The following is a 20,859-nucleotide window of genomic DNA, read 5'->3' on the forward strand; positions in this document are numbered from 1 at the left end:
AACAGCTCTGGCACGTCCTGTCACCTAGCCCGGGACAGGGCTCACTCTCCCATGCCCAGCCTGCAACCTCACTGGAATCCGAGTTCATGAACCAATGACAACATGATCGCTGGCTGTCTGGCCTTGGACAAGGCAAGAATGAAGCCTGCAGAAGGCAGCCCGCCCCCGCCTGGAAAGAAAAAGGCACACACACAGCCACCACCTGGTTTCCCAAGTTTATTAAAAATCAAAGAATAGAAAAACTTCACATAAAAATATGTCAATTTTAGCTTCCACATTGTTGTCCACGCACAAAAAAAATCGAAACATGATATATCTTGTTGCCAGCCCGCAGCGTGTGGCCACAGGGAGCCAGGCCAATTCATCCGCTCACCGTGACAGGCTGAGCCTGGCACCCAGGCCTGGGGCTCCGTCCCGGGCCCACCCGCGGTGCTCCTGCGTCCCCGCCGTGCTTCTTCAGTGGAGGGTTACAGTCTATATTGCTAATGCGCAGAGATTAGTACAGACCTACGTATCAGTTTTATAAATATTTCTTTATCAATAGGTTCACAATTTAAATATCTTTAAATATTTTTGATAACCTTGGATCATCACGAACCGCAGACAAACTGTGCTACTCGGCTCGGAAGCCCCCCAGGGAGCCTGCAGGCACGGCGGCCCCTCTCCACACCAGCGGGCCGGGCCCGCCTTCTGGGGGCCACGGACACAGCGGGGCGTGTAGCGCTCGGAGCCCTCGAGAACACCCCGCTTCTGCACACTACCGGGGTCATAGCAGTAAGCTTCTCATCCCGTTTCTCACTAGTGGACTTCAAAGACCATCCCACCTGTAGTGTGGCAGGGTCAGAACCCCGTCTTAAAAATGGGAACCAGATGACCCAGGAGAGGCGCCCAACTCCCGGGACACCCGCAGCGCTTGGGAAACTCAGGGGGAGGCAGGGTGGCTGCGTTGGTGTTCGGGATGGGTAACAGAGACAGTGGTTGTCGTGGCAGAACACACTTGCAGAGAATGCTTCTCGGGTCGGGCGCCGGCCATTCCGGCCCGACACTGGGCTGTGCTCTCCAGCGATGTGTTAAAAACCCCCCACGGCGCGCCAAGCAGCTCAAGTACTTCTCCTATAGTTGCTCTTAACAGAACGAATGCATACCGCTACAGATTCCACAATGGAATCAACATAACTCCTTTCTCCACATTCCTAAAACTGGGTACCATTGTCTGTGATGACGCTCGCCAGACCCATTATGACAGGCTGCGTGACTAAAAACTGAAGCGTTTCACGGCTCACGCTTGTTTAAGATCTTATCACGTGACAACCTTTTCTCCCTGTAGAAAGTTATACTCTGGCACTTTAAATGCTGGGTCTGTTGTCTACAGTTAAAAAGAACCAAACCCTAAACATTAAAACTCCGAGGTCAGAGCAGGACCACAGACAGGCCAGACGGCAGAGCCGGCGGGCAGCTGGTCAGAATGTTTAGGAGCCGAACCCCTGGGGGAGCAGGGACTTGGCTCCTTCACCACAGGCTGAGAGGCCTCACGTCTGACCTGAAGAAGGAACATAAAAATTACCCAAGCCCCTCATTCGTGGTGTTCACAACAACGCTCATCAGACATCCAGCCGACACGATGAACCCAACTTAGAAAATGCAACTCGGGAAAGGATCTAAGCTTGTTTAAAAAAATTCCCTCCTCCCTTCAATATAACTTATGTGAAAATATGAAATTAAATAAAAAATATCTGAGTTATTGCACAAATCATAAGTTTTCAATATTTACATAGAAAAACAGTTCTGAAATTTGAAACAAAACGTGAGGGCAGTAAAACAATGATGATCTCCCAACAAATAATGGGGTTCGCTCTCTGCTGCTCCAACAACGTGAAATGAAAGTGCCCAACCTGCAGGGCAGGCACGGTGCCGTGAGGCGCCCCTACCCCGCGCGGCCCCCGGCTCCCTGCAGACTCGCTCCGGCCTTGAAGGAGGCGCCTGGGAGGCAGCAGACAGCATCCACGTCTAATAAGGCTTCACAGACGACACAGGGAGCTGTTCTTGAGGACGTGACCACCACATGGGGACATGCAGCGTGGCCGGCCGGGGCTGGTCTCCGGTCCCGGGGCCCTGCAGCCGCCCGGCTGCAGTCTGCGAGGCAGGCCGGGCGGAACCGCCGGGAGCATTACCTGCTGAGACTGACAGGCAGGCTGTCCCTTGTGTGTGTGTGTTTTTTCCTCCTCCAGCCGGTGCGGTTGTACTGGTGGTGGCCCCGGTTGCCCACAGGAGGCCGCACGCTGCCAGTGCCCACCGAGGTGTAGCTGCCACCTTGGCCGTGGCTGTGGGAGCCCTTCATGGACAGCTTCATGCCGCTGTGCTGCTGAGGAGATCAAGAGGGATGCGGCTCGAGGCCGGCCTGGACAGACCCCAACCCGCAGCCCCGCCCCCGCCCCCCGCGGGCCAAGAGCCTGGACCCCAGCATGGCTCTTCCCGACATCCCGGCCTTTTCCCTGAACCTCATTTCTAACGTGTAGGGAAGACTTAGAGGGGCCCCAGGGCAGTGGACCCACGCCTCCCCAGGGCCCTGGGCACCAGAAAGCCCGGCCCAGTCCAGGGCACCCGCAGCAAGACCGGGGTCAGTGCCGTGGTGGGAGGGGCAATGCCGTGGGCAGCGTCATCGTTCCCGTTTCATCGTTTGCTTCCTGAAAACCAAAGTTCCTATGGTGGAAATTAACAGAAAAATGGGAAATATTCTTTACTTTGCACTTAACTTCTATGCTAACAAACTCAATGAATTAAACTACACTAAATTTTAAAATAATTTGACACTTTGCTCGTTACAGGGAAAGCAAACATGAAGCTGAATGACCAAGCTGCCCCTCGAGACAAAGAGCACGTGTGGACTCCCTCCGCGGAGAAGGCACTCAGTGCAGGCCGACCACCAGCCTGCAGGGGACCAGCGCGGGGGCCCCGCAGCCATACCTTGTGATACAGGTGGGGGCTGGAAAGCGGGTTGGGGGACGCAGAAGGGATGGCCGGGGAGGACACGTGGTGGACGGCCTTCAGCGCTGGAGCAGCTTCGATGCCCGCCTGTCTACAGGGCACGGGGGCCACACCGAGCGTCGGGGGCGGGATAGTAAACCTGGTCTGGGGGAGAGGACCAGAGACGGCGTGAGCGCCCACACGACACGGCTCTTACCAGGAGCCCTGAGAAGGGCCCCACTCACAGCCATGCCTCAGTCTGTGTGACTACAGCCTCACAACAGGCTCCTCAGTCTGACTGACTGCAGCCTCACAACAGGCTCCTCAGTCTGACTGACTGCAGCCTCACAACAGGCTCCTCAGTCTGACTGACTGCAGCCTCACAACAGGCTCCTCAGTCTGACTGACTGCAGCCTCACAACAGGCTCCTCAGTCTGACTGACTGCAGCCTCACAACAGGCTCCTCAGTCTGACTGACTGCAGCCTCACAACAGGCTCCTCAGTCTGACTGACTGCAGCCTCACAACAGGCTCCTCAGTCTGACTGACTGCAGCCTCACAACAGGCTCCTCAGTCTGACTGACTGCAGCCTCACAACAGGCTCCTCAGTCTGACTGACTGCAGCTTCACAACAGGCTCCTCAGTCTGTCTCTGACTACAAACTTACAACAAACTCCACAGTCTATGTCTGACTACAACCTCACAACAGGCTTCTCACTCTCTGACTTCAAGCTCACAACAGGCCCCTTGGTCTGTCCAACTATAATCTCACAACAGGCTCCTCAGTCTGTGTCTGACTACAACCTCACAACAGTCTGCTCTGAAGCACAATGACAACATGAAGATGTCCAGTCACCCAAGCCATGAGGTTTTGGTGAACAAAAAATTCAAGAGAACTACAATTATCAGAGAAACTGTCCCTTGAGTCTCCAGGTAGCACCCTGGGTCAAGCAGGGTAAGAGGCCCCGGGCCAGTTGGAGCGAAGGCCTGCAGACGGGACGACCCCCACCTCCGCTCCCCTCCCATTTCTGCAGCACCTTCCCATCAAGGCAGAGATGCTGGCTCGGGAGCCCCTCCCCTGCTTTTCCAGACCCTCTCTGCTCTCATCTTAACTGTCCGCATTCGCTCCCAAGACCTCAGGAGGGTGGCTGTGGCCTCCTGGGGAACAGCTATGGCAGGAGCTGGTCTCAGGGATGGCACCCCTTCCTCACGCTTCCTCCCACCCAGGGCCTCTCTTCAGTGGGGACTCTGTGCCCCCAGGAGCACAAAGAGCCCATTCCCAGGGTCTCTGACAGCTCTGTGCCCTGGCTGGTGTCGCCACTGCATCCTGATGTGGGAGACTTCACCGCGAGTGAGACACTCAAGAGACTGTGCACGTGAGGTTTGCAAGTGGGGTTTCCCTCAGTCACTTCCCCACTGGAAGTGACATTTGCAGTTTGGCGATAAAATGAGCAAGTGAGCTTTGAGCTTTTTGTCTTAAACCTTGAACGACGACTCCCCGGGTTGCCTAGTGGCTCAGACTCCACGCTCCCAACGTTGGGGGCCCAGGTTCAATCCCTGGTCAGGGAGCTAGATTTCACATGCCACAACTAAGACCCAGAGAAGCCAAGTAAAGTGAATAAATATTCTGCTTAAGAAAAAAAAAATCCCTTGAGTGGCCTTAGCTTTTGCCTCACTACCTGTGCAGGTGACAGGACCAGAGGCAGCACATGGCCCTGACGCCGCCCTGGAGGTGCATGGGCAGCACCTGCACACGGCTCTCGAGGGAGCCGGCCGAGCAGAGGCCAGCCCCACGCCTGCCTGTAGAGGCTCTCGCCCGCGTGCAGGCACCGCCTCCGCGGTCCTCGTCCACACTGCGGGCACCGCCTCCGCGGTCCTCGTCCACACTGCGGGCACCGCCTCCGCGGTCCTCGTCCACACTGCGGCCACCGCCTCCGCGGTCCTCGTCCACACTGCGGGCACCGCCTCCGCGGTCCTCGTCCACACTGCGGGCACTGCCTCTGCGGTTCTTGCTCACTAAGGCGCCAGTGAAAGATTTCGGGGGGCTGTGTCCTGCGCCTGCTGCCTCCGCACCCCCTTAGCCTGGGGTGTGTCCTGAGAACACCCTACCTACAAGGGGAGCCCAGCAAAGCAGAGAGACATGGGGACACGCGGGCACCCCCATCACCTTCTGCTCAGATTACAACCGCTTGTGAAAGCCGACTCTACTTCAGAAGTGCATTAATGTGATGAGTTTCATACACATGGAGTTGATGTATATTTGGGAAGTAGCTACAAATCTAAAACATCAAAAATTACCTCTAAAAGACTACCGTTTATAGACCAATTTTGTCTAAATTTTTTGGAAAAGGACATACTATAATAGAAACAACTCTATAAAGAGTATGTAGCGAATGACGCAGAGAAGTCAAAGTTGGCATCAAATCTGAGTGACAGTGCAAACAATGAGATTCTTCGAGGAGATCGAGGCCCGTGTCCTTCTCGGCCGAGGGACAGCACCAGAGGCCCTCTGAGCACAAGCCCAGGACAGTGGCCTCATGAAGCGCGCCAACATCACTTGCAGAAAGACCATGTGGACCTCGTCAAGATCCAGTACTGGGCCCACTCAGAGTCCCCCGGTGCAAACACAGCATATAGTGAGGCTCAAGAACTTCTACAGAACGACCGGACTCACATTCTATCAACCCAAGGATGAGAACGTCTTACAGGACAGACGTATCTGTTCCAAGAATGTCTAAGGTTCTCTCTCTAATCTAACGTGTTGGTCAGTTCTACCACGCGCAGCACCTTGGACATGGTCCCCGGCCGTCACTGGGAAGGGCCCAGCCAGCCGCATACCTGGGTGTTCGTTGTCATGACCAACGTCCTGGATGTGGTGGACTGAGGTTTCCCACTCGGCATGGGCAGGGCGGTGGGCAGGCTGGCCAGCAGCGGGGTGGGCGTCTGGAGGCTAAACTGGTACACGCTGGGTGTTGTGCAGGGCGGCGTGTCCGAGTCCTGGGGGGACAAGAGGAGGGCTGCACCTGAGGTTTGTGCCTCTCAGAGCAACAGGAGAGGCCACGAGCGAGCCCCAGGGGGTCCCAGGATGCGGCCTGCCCCCCTCTGCCCAGGGCTCCTCCCGGTCAGGTCAAAACTGAAGAACATCATGGAATGACAGCTGAGACGCCCCAACCTCTGGTCTCATCTCCCCATAAGTTTGTACACCATGACCCCCGGCAGCCCTCCGGCTCAGAGGGCGCCACTCACGATGTCGCTGCCGGAAAGCGAGGACACAGAGGAGGCAGACGAGCCGGACGACCGGAGCTGCGGGCCGGGCAGGGACAGGGTCAGGCGCGGGCCCAAGGGAGGCTCAGGGTCTCGTCGAGGAGGCTGGTCCCCCTCGCACACGCCCATCCGCTCTGCGGTCTTGACCCTGTTGTCTGTGGGAGGAAGGTGGAGCTGTCAAGCTCCTCAGCCTGAGGCCCCACTGTGCCTGACGCTGCGTGTGAGGCCGACAAAGCCAGCTGCTAGTTTCACTTCACATCAATCAATTTAAGTTACATCTCAGCCACTGGAGCACACTTAACTATGTTCAAAACAACACGGGTGTACAGGTCCACCTGAGTTACACAGAGCCTGGCCCTGAGGCGCTTCAGGTGTGAATACACACTGCACGCAGAGCACATGGCAAGAGAGACCCAGCAGCTTTGGGTGCTGACTACCCGTTCAGATGACAATATTCTGAGCACTCAGCTGAATAAAACAGACTACTAAAATTAATTTCCCCTGCTTCTTTCCACTTACAATGCAGCTCCTGGGAACTTCAGAACTGCCATGTGTGCACAGCACTGGCCTAAACCTTACAGCTTTAAATTCTTAAAGGAAACAAGCTGCTTTCTTAGTATGGACGGTTTGTTACTAGAAGACGGACACCGCTCTGCGGGCGTGTCAGGACGTGCAGAGCCACAGGAGGGGTGGCCTCTCACCGGGGTCTGGCGCTCCGTGGACCCTGCCGCCCCACTTCTCCTTGATCCACGTCCGGTAGTCGATCACCTCCTGAGTCACCTTGATGATCCTCCCTAAGGTGCTGCGGCAGGGTAAGGGTACGCGGGGGTGAGTGCAGCACAGAGCGTGCCGTGCGGCCAACCATCCTATCCAGTAGCCACTTCACTTCCTAACACCGAGCTCTGCTAAGTGAAAGCTGGGGAAAGCTAAGGTAATCTTACGACTGACTTCTGCTGTTTGAATCCAAACCTACACGGTACAGAAAAAGTGGGGGCACAGGTGCACAAGTCCTAGAACCTCCATCTGTCCACAAAGGACCGCCGAAGTCCCTGCCAGGTAGGGAAGCCCACCCCCCAGCCCCAGGGACACAGAGGCCCCGTTTCCCACCACATGGGGGAGACAGAGTGCCCAGAACAGGCCCAAAGCTTTGCCCGCAGACACCCAGGGGACAGGAGCCACCGAGTCCCCCGTGCCCCCACCACTGTGCCGGCCTCAGAGTCCGCGTCTTCCATAACCTCTGAGGATGCACGTACCGGCCCAGCTTCAGCGACCTCCTGCGACAGTCATCACCCCTGCTCCTCACTTCCCCTCAGCTTCTCCCTCCATCCCAGCCCCACCTCCAAGGGCACATAATCTGCAGTCAGGAAGAAACACTTCTCACCAGTTAAAAGTGCACACCGGAAAAGTGAGCACTCAAAACAGGGGCAGGAAGGACCAGTGTGCAGGGAGGGGGGCAGGGGCAGGATGCGTCCCTCAGGGCTGACCAGTGTGCAGGGAGGGGCCTGGGGGCGGGACGCATCCCTCAGGGCCAGACACCCACTTCTTGAGGGCAGCCGGAAAAAAGCATCATACTCCACAGCTTTAAAAGACAGAAATGACCTCCCTAAAACTAATACCGTGGGAAAATCCTAGCTTTCTCAATGAAAACCTTTCATCTCTTGACCACCATGACCACCCTGAACCCCTGAAAGGCCTTCCTTTCCCAGCGTTCTCAGGTTCTCCTAAAACAGGGGGGCAAACTCCGTGGAGGCAAATGACAGGGGCAGCCGCCCCCAGGACGGGGTACCTTTCGGAGTCTCTGTTGGGATAGGACCGGGCGAGCGGTGACACGGCATGGCTGAGGACGATGTAGGCGTAGTCAAACACCTGCTTCACCTGCATGGCCCCGTAAGAGCTCCGGCCCACATCGTTTCCTGAGACAAGACAGCCATCGTCAGAGGTACGGCCTCTCACATTTGCAGACAGCAAATAAAATGAAGCAACACTGAAGTCATTAAGGGAGTCCAGGTAAGGAGTGGACTTTGTTGAAACAGCAGGCTTTCCAAGCTCAATTTACATGTAACTCATTCCTCAAGTTCAGGTGGGGGTATTTTTCTTAGGAAATATATCCTTAAGCGCCAACATTTTCTCTTTTCCAGGTTTACTCGTGTAGCTGCTCAATAACTGTTGGGTTTTCCTATTTCAATTACATTTCAGCAAACACTGAAGACAAAGGAACTGCCGGCCACTTAGCTGACCCAACGCAGACACGCCGGGGCTGGAGGCCTATCCTGGGGGAGGGAAATGCACCGCTGAGGAAGCGCCACACAGACCACGCGACCACAGAGGAAAGTCTTTCAGAAGACTTTTAAGAAATAAATTTCTTACCCCAGGAGCCACAAATCAAAAACCATAAATCTAAAGGTGTTGAAAAACATACACATGAGCTAAACACTAGAAAAATACCAAATATAATGCAAGAGACAAAAGGCTTCCCAGGTGGCGCTAGTGCTAAAGAACCTGTCAGCCAATAAATGAGATAAAGGAGATGCAGGTTTGATCCCTGGGTCAGGAAGACCCTCTGGAGGAGGGCATGGCAACCCGCTCCAGTATTCTTGCCTGGAGAACCCCATGGACAGAGAGGCCTGGCAGGCTACAGTCCAGAGTCAGAAGGAGCTCAGACACGACTGAAGTGACAGAAACACACACACACAAATAATAAAAAATACCAAATACAGATGCAAGAGACAGAAGTACAACATGTCAACAGAGAAAGGCTTCCCTGACCACAGAGGACCTTACAAAACCAGGGAGGACAGTGGACGGACAGACAAAGCGCGTGAGCTCACACAGAAAACCATGAAGGGCTCTGCAACCAGAGCGGACCATCTCACCACCTGGCCTGTCGCCTGCTGCCTCTGACTTTATCACCCACAAAGAGCGGCCTGTCACCTAATAAACCCTCCACAAACACCTGTGGGACTGACAAGCATCCATGTGTTTCACCTCAGCCATCTTAAAGAAAAGTACAGTAAGTGAAAATGGACATGCCTGGCCTTACCAGGTGGGCAAAGATTTCAAGGACGGTCAGCAAAGATGTGGGAAACGCACCTTAACCTGGGGCTCTGCAAGGCAGCCAGCCTTATATCGGAACCTCCCTCTGCGTACAGAATAGGACTCTCAGGTTTACTGTTAAAGTAAACAGACAGCAAAGCTGTCTGTATTATGTGATGCCATCCAATTAACTGGATCAGGAAATGGCAACCGCTCCAGTATGCTTGCCTGGAGAATCCCATGAACAGAGGAGCTTGGTGGGCTACAGTCCATGGGGTCACAGAGAATCGACCAGGACTGAGCACACACGCCAATTAATAAGGAGGCAACACTCAACGTTAATATCCACATGTGGAAGACTGGAGAAGAGAGTGCAAAAGGGGAGGGGATTACGGCACACTTCACTCTCCTATGTGACAAGCTTCCGGGAAACAGATGGTTTTTATGACGGACAGGTAATACATTTCTATTCAGAAAAAATAGAAGTTTTTTTCTTAATTCACACTTTCTACATTTCTCTGATTACAGAAAGTAAACGAAGTTGCAACTTTACAGTAAGTTATTTAGAAGTATTAACAAGGAACCCTGACGTGCCAACCCTGACCCCGGTAGTGCAGCAGGACTCTACATGAGATCCAGTGGCTGCCCGTGGCAGGGCGCCTGTGAGTGCTCCCCGGCTGGCACTGGCGGCCAGAGTACAGTGCCTGCAGATGGGGGCCCGTACAGAGCAAGGTCCTTACCAGGCAGCAGGGGGTCCTCAATGCACAGCATCGACGGTCTGTACCCGCTGGTCATGGCTTTCATGATCTCCTCTTTGGCGATATAGGCACCTCCTTCTTTTATTCTGATACCAGTTTTCAAGTAATTAAAATTTCTTCCATAGAGTTCAAAAAATTCCACGAGCAGCATCCCAAGGTTCTCATCCGCTCTCCGGGCGTCAATTCTCGGATGCAGCTGTGAAAGCGAGGCACCCCAGTTTGTGTGGATTCTGGGCACTGCAGACATGGCACGCACGGCGAGCTCAGACGGCCGGCCCAGGACGCAGTCAGGGGCCCTCATCCACCCACCACCACTGGAGCCTGGATCGCTTGTCAACCAAGGGTGTTCAAGAGAAAGAAAATCTGCTCATCTGAATTTTTAAATTATACTCCAATCCTTTGAAATTCAGAAGCCACACATTTCTACACAGACATCTGATTAACCCCCAATTCCCAAATAGTGGTAGGTGAGTGGACCATATTCTGTACAATGCAGAGTCACCTAGATGGCGGAGGCAGTTTTATAGATACTAGCATTAATTCCGTTATTCTGAAATGCAACCAGCAGGGGGCAGTGTGAGCCTAAAGAGCATCACTGCTCAAAATGAAAGGCCTAACTGTGAACGGCCACCAGCTAGCTCTGCGCCAGCATTTACAGCAAACTCGCCTTGTTGCCTGGCACACAGCTCAGCCTCAGCTCCACTCCACCTGTCCCTGCAGCAGCTAATGGATTTATTCTGAAGCTGAGCCCCTGTCTACTGACCCTCCTGAGTCACTAAAAGGCTCAGGAATCTGAGTGCACGGCCCACTGTGACGGCCTCAAGCTGTGAATTTAAACAAGTTAAAACAAACCAAACATTCAGCTTGCCGGTCCTGCCAGAGCCCCACAGGCGCATGCGGCCATCCCACCGGACCAGCAAACAGCACCACCCGCGCTGCTGGACAGTGATGGTCAAGAACAGGAACATTGAGTCCAAGTCCCGGCAGAAGCACAGCGGCTGAAAGCACTCACAGCACAGTGGTCGTGGAGGAAGCTCGGCTCCCAGGCTGCAGGCATGTCCGGGCTCAGGAGCCCTCACGCAGGCTCAGCACCGTGGTCCTGCTGCTGTCTGGCCTTCTCCTTCCTGTCTCCCCGCCTGAGCGCTACCCAGGGCAAGCAAGTGAGCCTCGACCTCCGTGAGCCCCGGCATGGATCAGACGATGCAGCAGGCACAGGACGGAGGTGGGAAGGGCCGGGCACCAAGGGGGTGGAGCTGACAGTGGCCGCCCCGCCCAGGCCCAGGTGGCCTCCACAGGGTCACTGAGCCAGGCACCCAGCATCACGAGAGTGGGCAGGTCACACTACAAGGCTGCCAGGACAGTTCAGGTAAGTGGAAGGAAATAAATTAAGGACACAGCTCATGCTTAGTTCTTAAAAAAAAAAAAGGTCCGACACCTCGGGTAGAAGGGCTCTAAGGGCAGCATGAGAGAGGTGCAGCAAGGATGCGGCAGAGAGAGCCCGACCTGCCCACGGGCCCTCACGGGGCCTCCTGAGAGGCGCGCCGAGGAGACCCGGGGTGCAGGGCGCTGGGCCCAGCCGCTCCACCATCAGCAGTGCCGACAGTATCGAGACAAACGACCCAAGTCTCGACACAAAACCCTCAGCGCCACCAGAGACGCAGAACAGAGGAGCAGCGCTGTGCGGCCAGAACACAGCAGAGGGGCTGACGAGTGCAAACAGCACGGTCATGCCTCGACTCACGGAGACCGCATGTCAGAAACGCAGCACAAGGGCAGGTCATGGGCGCGGCACAGCGTTTAATACTCAGGCCCCTAACAGGTCTTTCCACGCCACTCAACAAAATACGGGCAACAGATAAAGACGAAATGCCAACTTCTCATCACTCAGGAAAAAGCTCTCTCTTTTTTTTTCCCCCCCGTATGTGGGACTCAACTTTTTTTCTGAGACAAATTTTTCAGTATAAATTGACAGTCAAGAACCAAGAAAAGGCTTTCACTGTCTCTCAAGGCATGTCTTCCAATTTTTCTAAACATAATGTTTCTTCAGAGTTAGGTCAATATGTACTTGATTGATATAATGAGATAAGCCCTCTAACAGTTACAATAGACACACAAAAAAACAAGCGCAAAGGAAAAAAGTATTGATCAAAAGTTTCATCATTAAGATTAGAAGTCAATTTTTACTACATCAAAACAGAGCTGTGTAGGGACAGCAAAGACCTGGAAGCGAAGAAGCAACTGGTCAGAACACCAGGGAAAAATGACCCCCATGTCAGCCTCAAGGTCAAGGGCTCTTGAGACAAAGTGTACTCACCTGCAGAAAGCTAATGGCCATTAAAATGAGGCTGTACGAGCTAATCCCGCCTGTAAAAACTTCATTCAGGTCCCTCTGCAGGAGGAACTGTTTCAGTACTAAAATCAAGTAAGGCAGCAATGAATATTTCTGCAAATTCCAAAAGAAAGACAGCATCTGGTTAGTTATTGTGGCTTTGAAGAGTCCGCACTGGGCAGACTCCACACACAGACAGGAAGCTCACTTCCTCGTCCTGCTCCTCAGGAGGCTCGAGGCCAGGCCTCCTCACTCCATGGGGGGCTCACTAGGGCCCTGCTGGGGGCGCCTCCCCAGATGATGGTTTAGTGCAGCTGAGGCGGGAGGCCTGCATGGAGACCCCAGGCCCAGGTGCGCAGGGAGTGAACAGGTGCTTCCTCCAAGTCCCTGCCCCCTCTCAGGCGCTGAGCACAGGGCTCTGTGGGTAAGGGAAGGTCCCAGAACCAGCAGGCAAAACGCCCACACTAAGGGGCACCGATGAGACAAGCAGTGGGGTGGGCAGCTCACGAGGCAGAAGGCCAGCAGGACGCAACACTGCCAAACGCAGGACAAGGGTGGAGAGCAGGGCGTGGGAACAAGGAGCAACTGGATCTGCGGAGGGGTGCAGGGGCCCGGCCGCCTCCGCTGCGCTCCAGCTCTGCTGTGGTAGAGGGGACTCTGCGGACAAGCCTGACAGCAGAGTGAGCGGCTCCCGAGGAGCAAGGCCTCAAACTGGGGGCAGAGGCAGGGTCCAGACAACGCAGCTCTCTGAACGGAGAAGGACGCGCCGCTTAACTGCACCACACACCTGGTCAGAGTTCAGAGTCCCTCAGCTCAAGGAACGCCTCCCATCCTGAGGCACTGAGACCTCCCCACCCCAGAGAAAGCAAACCTATGCTCCACTGTGATGTACTCAACTTGCAAATCAGGCACAACGAGCTGCAGGGATGGTCACTGTGTAATAACTAGAAGGATCTCTATAATGATGCACAAGTGTCTAAAATTATTAGGAAAGGAAGGCAAAGCTGCGAAACAGCTATGTGATTCCAAAGAAATACCCCTCTAAGGTAAATCCATCTGTAACCATCTTTCTTATTAAAGATTATCATCAGTTTAAAGGTTTCAACATTTAAAAGGGAAACGTCAGCCAACTTAAGCCCCTTATCTGCGTCGTGCTAACTTGCAGTGACAGCACCTTCATGTAATTCTTGATGAACTCCGCTGCCCGCACCCCGGTCTCCATGTTAAAGCTGATGTCGACTTTAACTTCCGTTTCCTGGTCTGTCAGTTTTATAATTGGTACCTGCAGAGATTTAATTTAGGAAACTTGCTTTAATAGGCAAAGTTGTTTCTGGTCAGGTATCAAATGTTTCCCAAGTTATACAGAGAGTTTTCTCCTTAAACACAAAAGGAGTTTACATACACACACCCCATACTCATAGGATGAACCTCTGATCCTGGGAACTAGTAGTAACACTGCCAAACTCACATTCTGGGGGCTGCTCAGGACAGTCAGGCTGAGCTCCCTTGGCTGCTCTGTATGTAAACACCGATGCCCGCTCAGAGACCAGCAGCCACCGGGCACGAGGGACAGTGCCACGGAGGGGGCGGGGCCAAGACTGAGGAGCGTCACGGAGCAGGCCACTGACACAGGGCTCCTGGGCTGTGCGGAGCTCTGGACTTGGACAGACCCTGACACACACACCAGACAGGCCTGGTCATCCACCTTCTGCCTAAGGGAAGTATGTTTTTTCACATGTGGACATTTTTGGAATGGGAAAGGACCAGGCAAGTGTTTCTTTCTGAAGTGTAACTTGGCAAATGGTAACCTTTTCTATGTAATAAACGCCATGGTTTGATCACTGGACCCCACTCTCCACAGAGGGCAGCCTCTGAATGCGCCCTGCTGCGGGTATGATTATCCCCTCCTTGCACGGCTTTACAAAGGAGGCCCAGTAGTGTATCTTAGTGCAGCGAGAGTTTAGTGCAGTGTTTGTAGCATAATGTGTACTCCAGACGGTCTCTAAACATATCGTCAACTAGAAACCCTAACTACAAAACAACGCAAGTGCATTCACATGAGAAGTGAGCAGTCTTCAAACAGAACCAGTGCCCACCGCAAACCACGCCAGCCAATCCCACAGGCTGCAGCAGGTGGCCGAGGGCCCCCTGCTCGGGCGGGGCCCCCAGCAGCGGCACTCACCGTCGCCTTGTCCAAGACCTTGATGGAGCCCGGCTCAGCCACGTTGTGCTTCCGCAGGGCCTGCTCCAGCAGCTGCAGTGGGGGGCGCTCCCACTTCCCAAAGACCACTAGGTCAATGTCACTGGACGGGAGAGAAGCAAGCGTAAACCCCTGCTCCCCTATCTGCACGGCAACACACCGGCTGCAGGCCCACAGTGCTTCCAGGGCCGACATCATCCCACCAGCCTCTCCCTCTTAGTGAGAGAAAAGGAAGTTTGTGAACTAATTGTAACACGGGTGGAGAGCAGATGCTGACCGAGTCGCCGCACCACAAGCGGACCGTGGAGGCCTGGCCCTCCCATCTGAGTGGACCCGGACACCTGCAGTGGATCCAGGTCCCCACCAGCCTCGCCAATGCCACCCCAAAAATCCTGAGGCTGCAGTCTCTTCAGTCTCGGAGGATTGAACTGGCTTAGCAGAATGCAAGTTTTTAATAAAATGATGCACATTAAAAAACCCTTTATGAGGAAACGCTGGGGAATGGCTTTAAAATGCAAACACCTGTTTGATATTTTTCTATCAATTAAAAATCCTCACAAAATCCTATTCAAATGCAATTTTGCTTGAGTTTCATTAAGATGTAAAGGTATCTTTTCAAAAGCATCCAAAGAGCGTGGACTGCTTATGCTGCGCTGCTCCACAGCTCCCGTCTTCCCCAACCCCTCCTTCCTCATCCCCGTGAGCAGTCAGTGCGAGAGGAGAGGCAAAGCGACCGGGGCCATAACGGCCAAGTCGATGTCCGCTCCCTGCGATCTGCCCCGTGCTCTGCGGCCTTTCCCTTCAGTTTGCATTTCCAGCCTCAGACTTGCACACAAGGAAGCTGCTTTCAGCCTTCAGCACGCACACAGATGCCGCCCCTCAGCCCCAGCTTCATCCACCACACCCTCACCTGTGGGGAGTGGGCGCTCACCTGGTGGGAAGGTAGAGACCGGTGCTGAAGCTGCCGAATATCTGCACCTGCAACAGAGGGCGCGCGGCTCAGACCCGGGACAAGTGGGCAGCGCCCTCCGCCACTGTTCACTCGGCTCCTGCCCGGGGCCCCACTGACCAGAAAGCATCCTCTCAAGCCTTAAGTTAAAAGCCTGCCCCAAAAGGAATTCTCCAAAGCTCAGAATCAAAAGACGAAACAGCGCCTGGTGGCACCCACAGCCACGCAGCACTGGTATCCAGACTGTGAACAGCACAGGGCTCTGTCCCAGGGCACCCAAGGGCAGGGACGAAACTCCTGCAGTGGGGGCAGGGACGCCAGGGCACCAGAGGGCGGTCTCCCACTGCCCCCCACGTGCCCAGGGCCCACGGAGCGCGCCTCTATGAGCGCATGTGATTCACTCACTGGGGAAGCAGTTTGCGAGCAAACACTTCCAGGGTTCACACAATGGAACCCTACTATGCAGTCTGATGCAGGAAGGGGTAAACTTATCTTAGGGTATATTACAAACAAGGAAAATAATCACAAGATTCCAAAAAAGAATTCCCCAAGGCAGACAGTCCTCACACTTGAAGACGTCAGAAGCTCAGAACCACCAGTGGGGGTGGGGGGCGGCAAGCTGAGCAGAGCCCTACCCCCAACCCAGGTTCCCGAGGTCACCCTCGGCAGGGGCGCAGGCCTCTCTAACAGGCTCCAGGTGAGGCTGCCGCCCCCCCAGCACCACAGCGGGGGCCCCGCCCGCCGGGTCTGCGCAGGCCCGCAGACACACGGTGCCTGCAGTGGCACGGCACACGGCGCATATACCCACGTCGGCCGTCGGCCAGAGGTCCTTGACCACGGTCTCGATCCTCCTCACCACTTCTCTTCTCATGGCAGCTTCTTCAGGACAAGGGGACATGAAGTTATAAAAGTCAATTATTTCCTCGTGAAGTCTAGCGGACAAAAGAGAAACACATTAGAGTTACCATTAGATGTAACCACACGTCTCGTTCTGTTATCAGATCAGCACGACACTAAGGCGTATCTCTGGCCACTTAAAATCCAACTTCTTGTTTCCTCTGGAGTGCAGGGTGAGATGACCCCTCTGTGGGGATGCAGTATGGCTTAGCACCCCAGAGTAACACGAGCGCATCGTACCAAAGCTTCCAACTGGTATCTGAAGTCTTATCCGAAAGGAGCGTCTCAGTGACGTGACGTTAAGAAACTGAGTAGATGAAGGGTGCTCCCAACGGAGGCAGGGCAGGGCCCCCAGTTACCCGGGGGTCTCACCTCAGCCAGATGTGCTCCAGGCCCAGGGGCGCCCTCACGGCGGGGTCCGAGACAGGCCAGGCCAGGAGAAGACACCTGACCTCAGGAGCCTGGCAGGCCCGAGTCTCAGCAGCCAGGTCTGCCCGACCCACTGAGATAACGCCCCGGATCAGCAACAAGGGCTCAGGCCACGACTTGGGAGCTAGCGAGCAAGGTGTGAGGGACACCAGTCAGTTCAGCCCTCCCCTGCTCCAGCGTTTCTAACAAAGATATAAAATAAAAAGCAGTGGTTTCAGGAGAAACCGGCGGGCTCCGAAAGCCACCTCACAGCCCAGCCCCCAGAGTCACTTCTCTGCCAGTCCCCTGGGGGAGCAACGTAGGGTCGTCGTTCTGCTGGAAAGGAGGACATGTCACCCTCAGTTACTTTACGGGATTAAAGATAAGGGAGCAAATAACTTACTCCCAGAAATTATGTATCAAGTCAAATCTACCTGGTTCCATCCCAAGTTTGATTACAAGTATGGAAAAGAAGAAGAAGTGAAATTCGTTCAATAATAACATCAACATCAGCTCAACAGTGAGTAAGACAGTCTACCTGAGAGCAGGTAAGACTTGACGGAGCCAACTGGTGCCTAGCCATGAAGGTGAGGCCAGACAGCTGACATCTCGTCCTTCACCGACTCCAGCTCACAGCCAGCTGTGGCTCTGTTGCCCGCAGGATCGCCTCCCCACACAGCTCACCTGCACGGACAGTCCAAGCACTCAGTTTACAAGCCACGTGAAGCCACTGAAAGCCCAAACAGGGCGGGGCAGGAGACAAGCCCTACACAACCTTTTCACTGCGCGTCGGCAGTGTCAGCAAGGCCACCACCCATCAGGGACCTAACTTGGAGCCCACCATGTCTAATTTTTCAAATGAAACGCCACCCCAAGCCTGCTCCTGCTTAAGCCATGAGTCCAGTTTTTAGTCAATCAGAAAAGGTAGTAAGTCATACCACACTGAAATGCAGTAATTTTACCAAAATAGCTATCAAATTTCCAAGACTTAAAGGGTAAAGCTTCTATCATCTCAACAATGACTGAGAGCCAATGACATCCTGAGCCTTTTCCCGCAACCCTTCCAGTGGCTCAGATGGTACGTCGTGAGAGCTGTGAACCACAATTTCCCGAGCTCAGCACGGTCATCAGCAGGAACAGACGTGCCAGGTAAGTGACCAAGCCAGGGACCCTCCTGCTAGCGAGCATGTCAGCCCTTGTTCCCAGCACCTGCCGGGAGGCCGCACACACCCCTGGGTCAGCCGTCTGTCGGTGAGCAGTCAGCCCACCCCAGCACCAGGGGCACACACTCCCCTGCAGCTCAGCGCTGTGGATAAGAGCAGAGCACAGAGGTGCAGAGACACTGACTGAGGACACAGGCCTAGAGGAGTCAGGCGACTGGCTGGAAGACTTGGAAGAACAGCAGAGCCGATGCGGTCAAATCCGAGCTCACGTTCCACACATCTAACATGTGAAAGCATCAGGAGACAGGCCACTCCAACCCCCCAGACACCACCACAGAGTGGAAAGGACAGTTGCGAGAGACACAGCCACACGCTGCCACCCCTCAGCTTCCTGGGGCCTGCCCTCAGGGCCGCGTGCGACCAGCGGCGGCGTCAGATGGCTGTTGACTTGCCTTGTCCTGTTCCACCAGTGAGACACACTGAATGTGTGTCTGAGATACGTAATAAACCGCATCTATAAATTCACAACTGCTGTAGCACGTGTCAGGAAGAGGATGCTTGCTTTTCTTCTGGGAATAGAAGGGATCCTGCTGGAGGCCTGGCTGGACAAGAAGGCTCCGGTCCACCCTGGGGCTCTTCCTCCAGGCAGGCAGAGCTGTGGATCTGGAATGGGAGGCCCTGATGGTGCAGAAAGACACGACAAGGTCTGACAACCATCTGGACAGATCAGAAAGCCCTGCAGCTGCCTCCTCCGGCTCAGGCTCTTGGAGGAGCCCTGAGAGGAAGGAAGCTCCAAAGGCAGGAGAGGGCTGGGGGGCAGACAGAGACACCCAATAGGGCCTGCGGGCGGGAGGAGCAGCGCCCCCACCCCCACTAGGCATGGGGGTGGCCGGGAGTCCGGCTCAGCCAGGGGAACGCGACCACCAGGACAGGCCACCTGCTCACAGCCTGTCTCAGCACTGGCTTGGGGCAGGTACTCCATCAATATGTGTGGGATCAATCAAGTTTTGATCAAATACATAGTTTGCTGATGACCTCGTCACTGAAGACCTGGCCTTCCCTATACAATGTCATCAAAAATGAGCACACAGAAGGTGTCTGACTCTTGCACTGGACAGCTCAATGCGTGAGTACAAGTCACCTAAACAGCCAAGTATCCTAGGAAAAGGCACACAGTCCTAAATAAAACAGCTGGGATGCTGCTAATCAATATGGACATGAGTTTAAGTAAGCTCCGGGAATTGGTGATGGACAGGGAAGCCTGGTGTGCTGCAGTCTACGGGGCCGCAAAGAGGCAGACACGACTGAGCGACTGGACTGACAGACACCACAAGCATCATCCACCAGCCTAAGACACAGCCTGTGACGGTCGGGACAGCACACTCCCACACCGAGCACTGCCGACCACACCAGGACACATGGCAGGGCCTTCTGACGATCGCCGCATCCGAGAGTGAACACGCACGCACCCTCAGTTCTCCAAAGGGGTTTACAGAACTGTGGCCAGGAAGAGGTTTGATCTTTTCTACTCAAGAACGAAAATGAACATGGTTGCTCTTCTCTTCTCACACAGCAAAACCTCTAAGGAATCTCACAGCTGACAAGACCTCCGCGTAAAAACCACACTCAAGTCTCGCATCAGCATGCAGTTTAGTCATCGTGTCTCCTGGGGCCCGCGTCACCCGTTCCCACATCTCTCAAGGAAATTTCTATGCTGTGACCGTCACAGAACCATCTCCTCTATCATGAATCAGAGAAGCGGGATCGCAAAACTGGCCAGAGCGACGGTAACCTGGAGGGCCCAGGCGCTTAAAAGATCAGGGACCTCCTGCTCCTACAGGTACCAGCGAGCCCCGAGAGAAGCCCCGGGGACCTTCCCTGGTCCTGGCACTCTGGGGTCAGGGAACCATCACTCTGACTTTCCCTCTCTGCAAACTGAATCCTGACACAGTATCTAAGAACGCAAGGCAGGCAGGTTCCTGCCTCGCTCTCCATCTGAAAACGTGATTCAGAGGCAGAACCAAAGTCTTAAACGAAAATACCAAACAGAAGAAAAACCAAAGGGAGCTCTCTCAGCCTTCCAGACTCCACCCCGAACACGGCGATCCCAAAGACTGAGACAGCCGAGTCACCGCAGAGAAATTCATCCAAAAACACGTGGAGCGTAAACTGTCAGCTGCACGTGGCAGAAACAGGAAGGATCTGTTCAGAAAGACCAAGGCACTCTCGGGCTGAACCGCACACTCGGGTCAGCTGATCACGGATCTGACTGAACGAAGGTTCCCTCACTGAGCCTGAAACACCTGGGCTCTGGCGTGCACACACACACACACACACGCACACTCTGTGTTCACGAAACTCAGTGAAAGGTCCAAGAGGCCACAAGCCAAAGCCACCGGGCTTCCTCCTCCAGGTGATCAACAAGCTGGCAAGAGTGACCACCTCCTACTCTATAGACACCTGGGTGCTGCCGGAATTTGGGGGTTTTATTAGCATGTACTCATCTACATATAAATTGAAAAGTGAACAGGACTTCCTTGGTGTCCAGTGGTTAAGAATCTTAAGTTTCCACTGCAGGGGGCGTGGGTTTGGGTCCCTGATTGGGGAACTAAGATCCTGCATGCTCCATTGGTGTGGCCAAAAAATAACTTAAATTGTGCATAATTAAAAAATAATAATAATGTTTAAAAAGTAACAAGGAAAAAAGATGCATTTTGGAGGAAACACAACTGAGGAAGCACATACAAGTTCACCCATGAGTGTGCTCATTACACCGCTAATTGTATTTAACATCCAGAAATAACACTAAATACACAGAGAATGGAACAGGAAATGGCAACCCACTTCGGCGTTCCTGCCTGGGAAATCCCATGGGCAGAGGAGTCTGGCGGGCTA

The 20,859-nt window shown here is 54.2% G+C and overlaps 1 protein-coding gene across 1 annotated transcript in view; it reads right to left on the reverse strand.

Moving 5' to 3' along the window:
- Positions 1 to 235: 235 nt before the first annotated feature.
- TENT4A (terminal nucleotidyltransferase 4A) overlaps positions 236 to 20,859 on the reverse strand; it is a 40,794-nt gene continuing 20,170 nt past the window's right edge. The window contains exons 2-13 of the mRNA XM_068990494.1: positions 16,305 to 16,428; positions 15,479 to 15,525; positions 14,530 to 14,650; positions 13,522 to 13,629; positions 12,333 to 12,461; positions 10,001 to 10,214; positions 8,014 to 8,140; positions 6,929 to 7,029; positions 6,210 to 6,382; positions 5,802 to 5,960; positions 2,965 to 3,129; positions 236 to 2,359 (exon numbers count right to left, since the gene is read on the reverse strand). Of these exons, the coding sequence (XP_068846595.1) occupies positions 2,168 to 2,359; positions 2,965 to 3,129; positions 5,802 to 5,960; positions 6,210 to 6,382; positions 6,929 to 7,029; positions 8,014 to 8,140; positions 10,001 to 10,214; positions 12,333 to 12,461; positions 13,522 to 13,629; positions 14,530 to 14,650; positions 15,479 to 15,525; positions 16,305 to 16,428 (1,660 nt within the window). The 3' untranslated portion in view covers positions 236 to 2,167. The remainder of the gene's footprint in view (positions 2,360 to 2,964; positions 3,130 to 5,801; positions 5,961 to 6,209; positions 6,383 to 6,928; positions 7,030 to 8,013; positions 8,141 to 10,000; positions 10,215 to 12,332; positions 12,462 to 13,521; positions 13,630 to 14,529; positions 14,651 to 15,478; positions 15,526 to 16,304; positions 16,429 to 20,859) is intronic.

This window comes from Capricornis sumatraensis, chromosome 18 (genome assembly GCF_032405125.1).
Source record: "Capricornis sumatraensis isolate serow.1 chromosome 18, serow.2, whole genome shotgun sequence".
Classification (NCBI taxonomy): domain Eukaryota; kingdom Metazoa; phylum Chordata; class Mammalia; order Artiodactyla; family Bovidae; genus Capricornis; species Capricornis sumatraensis.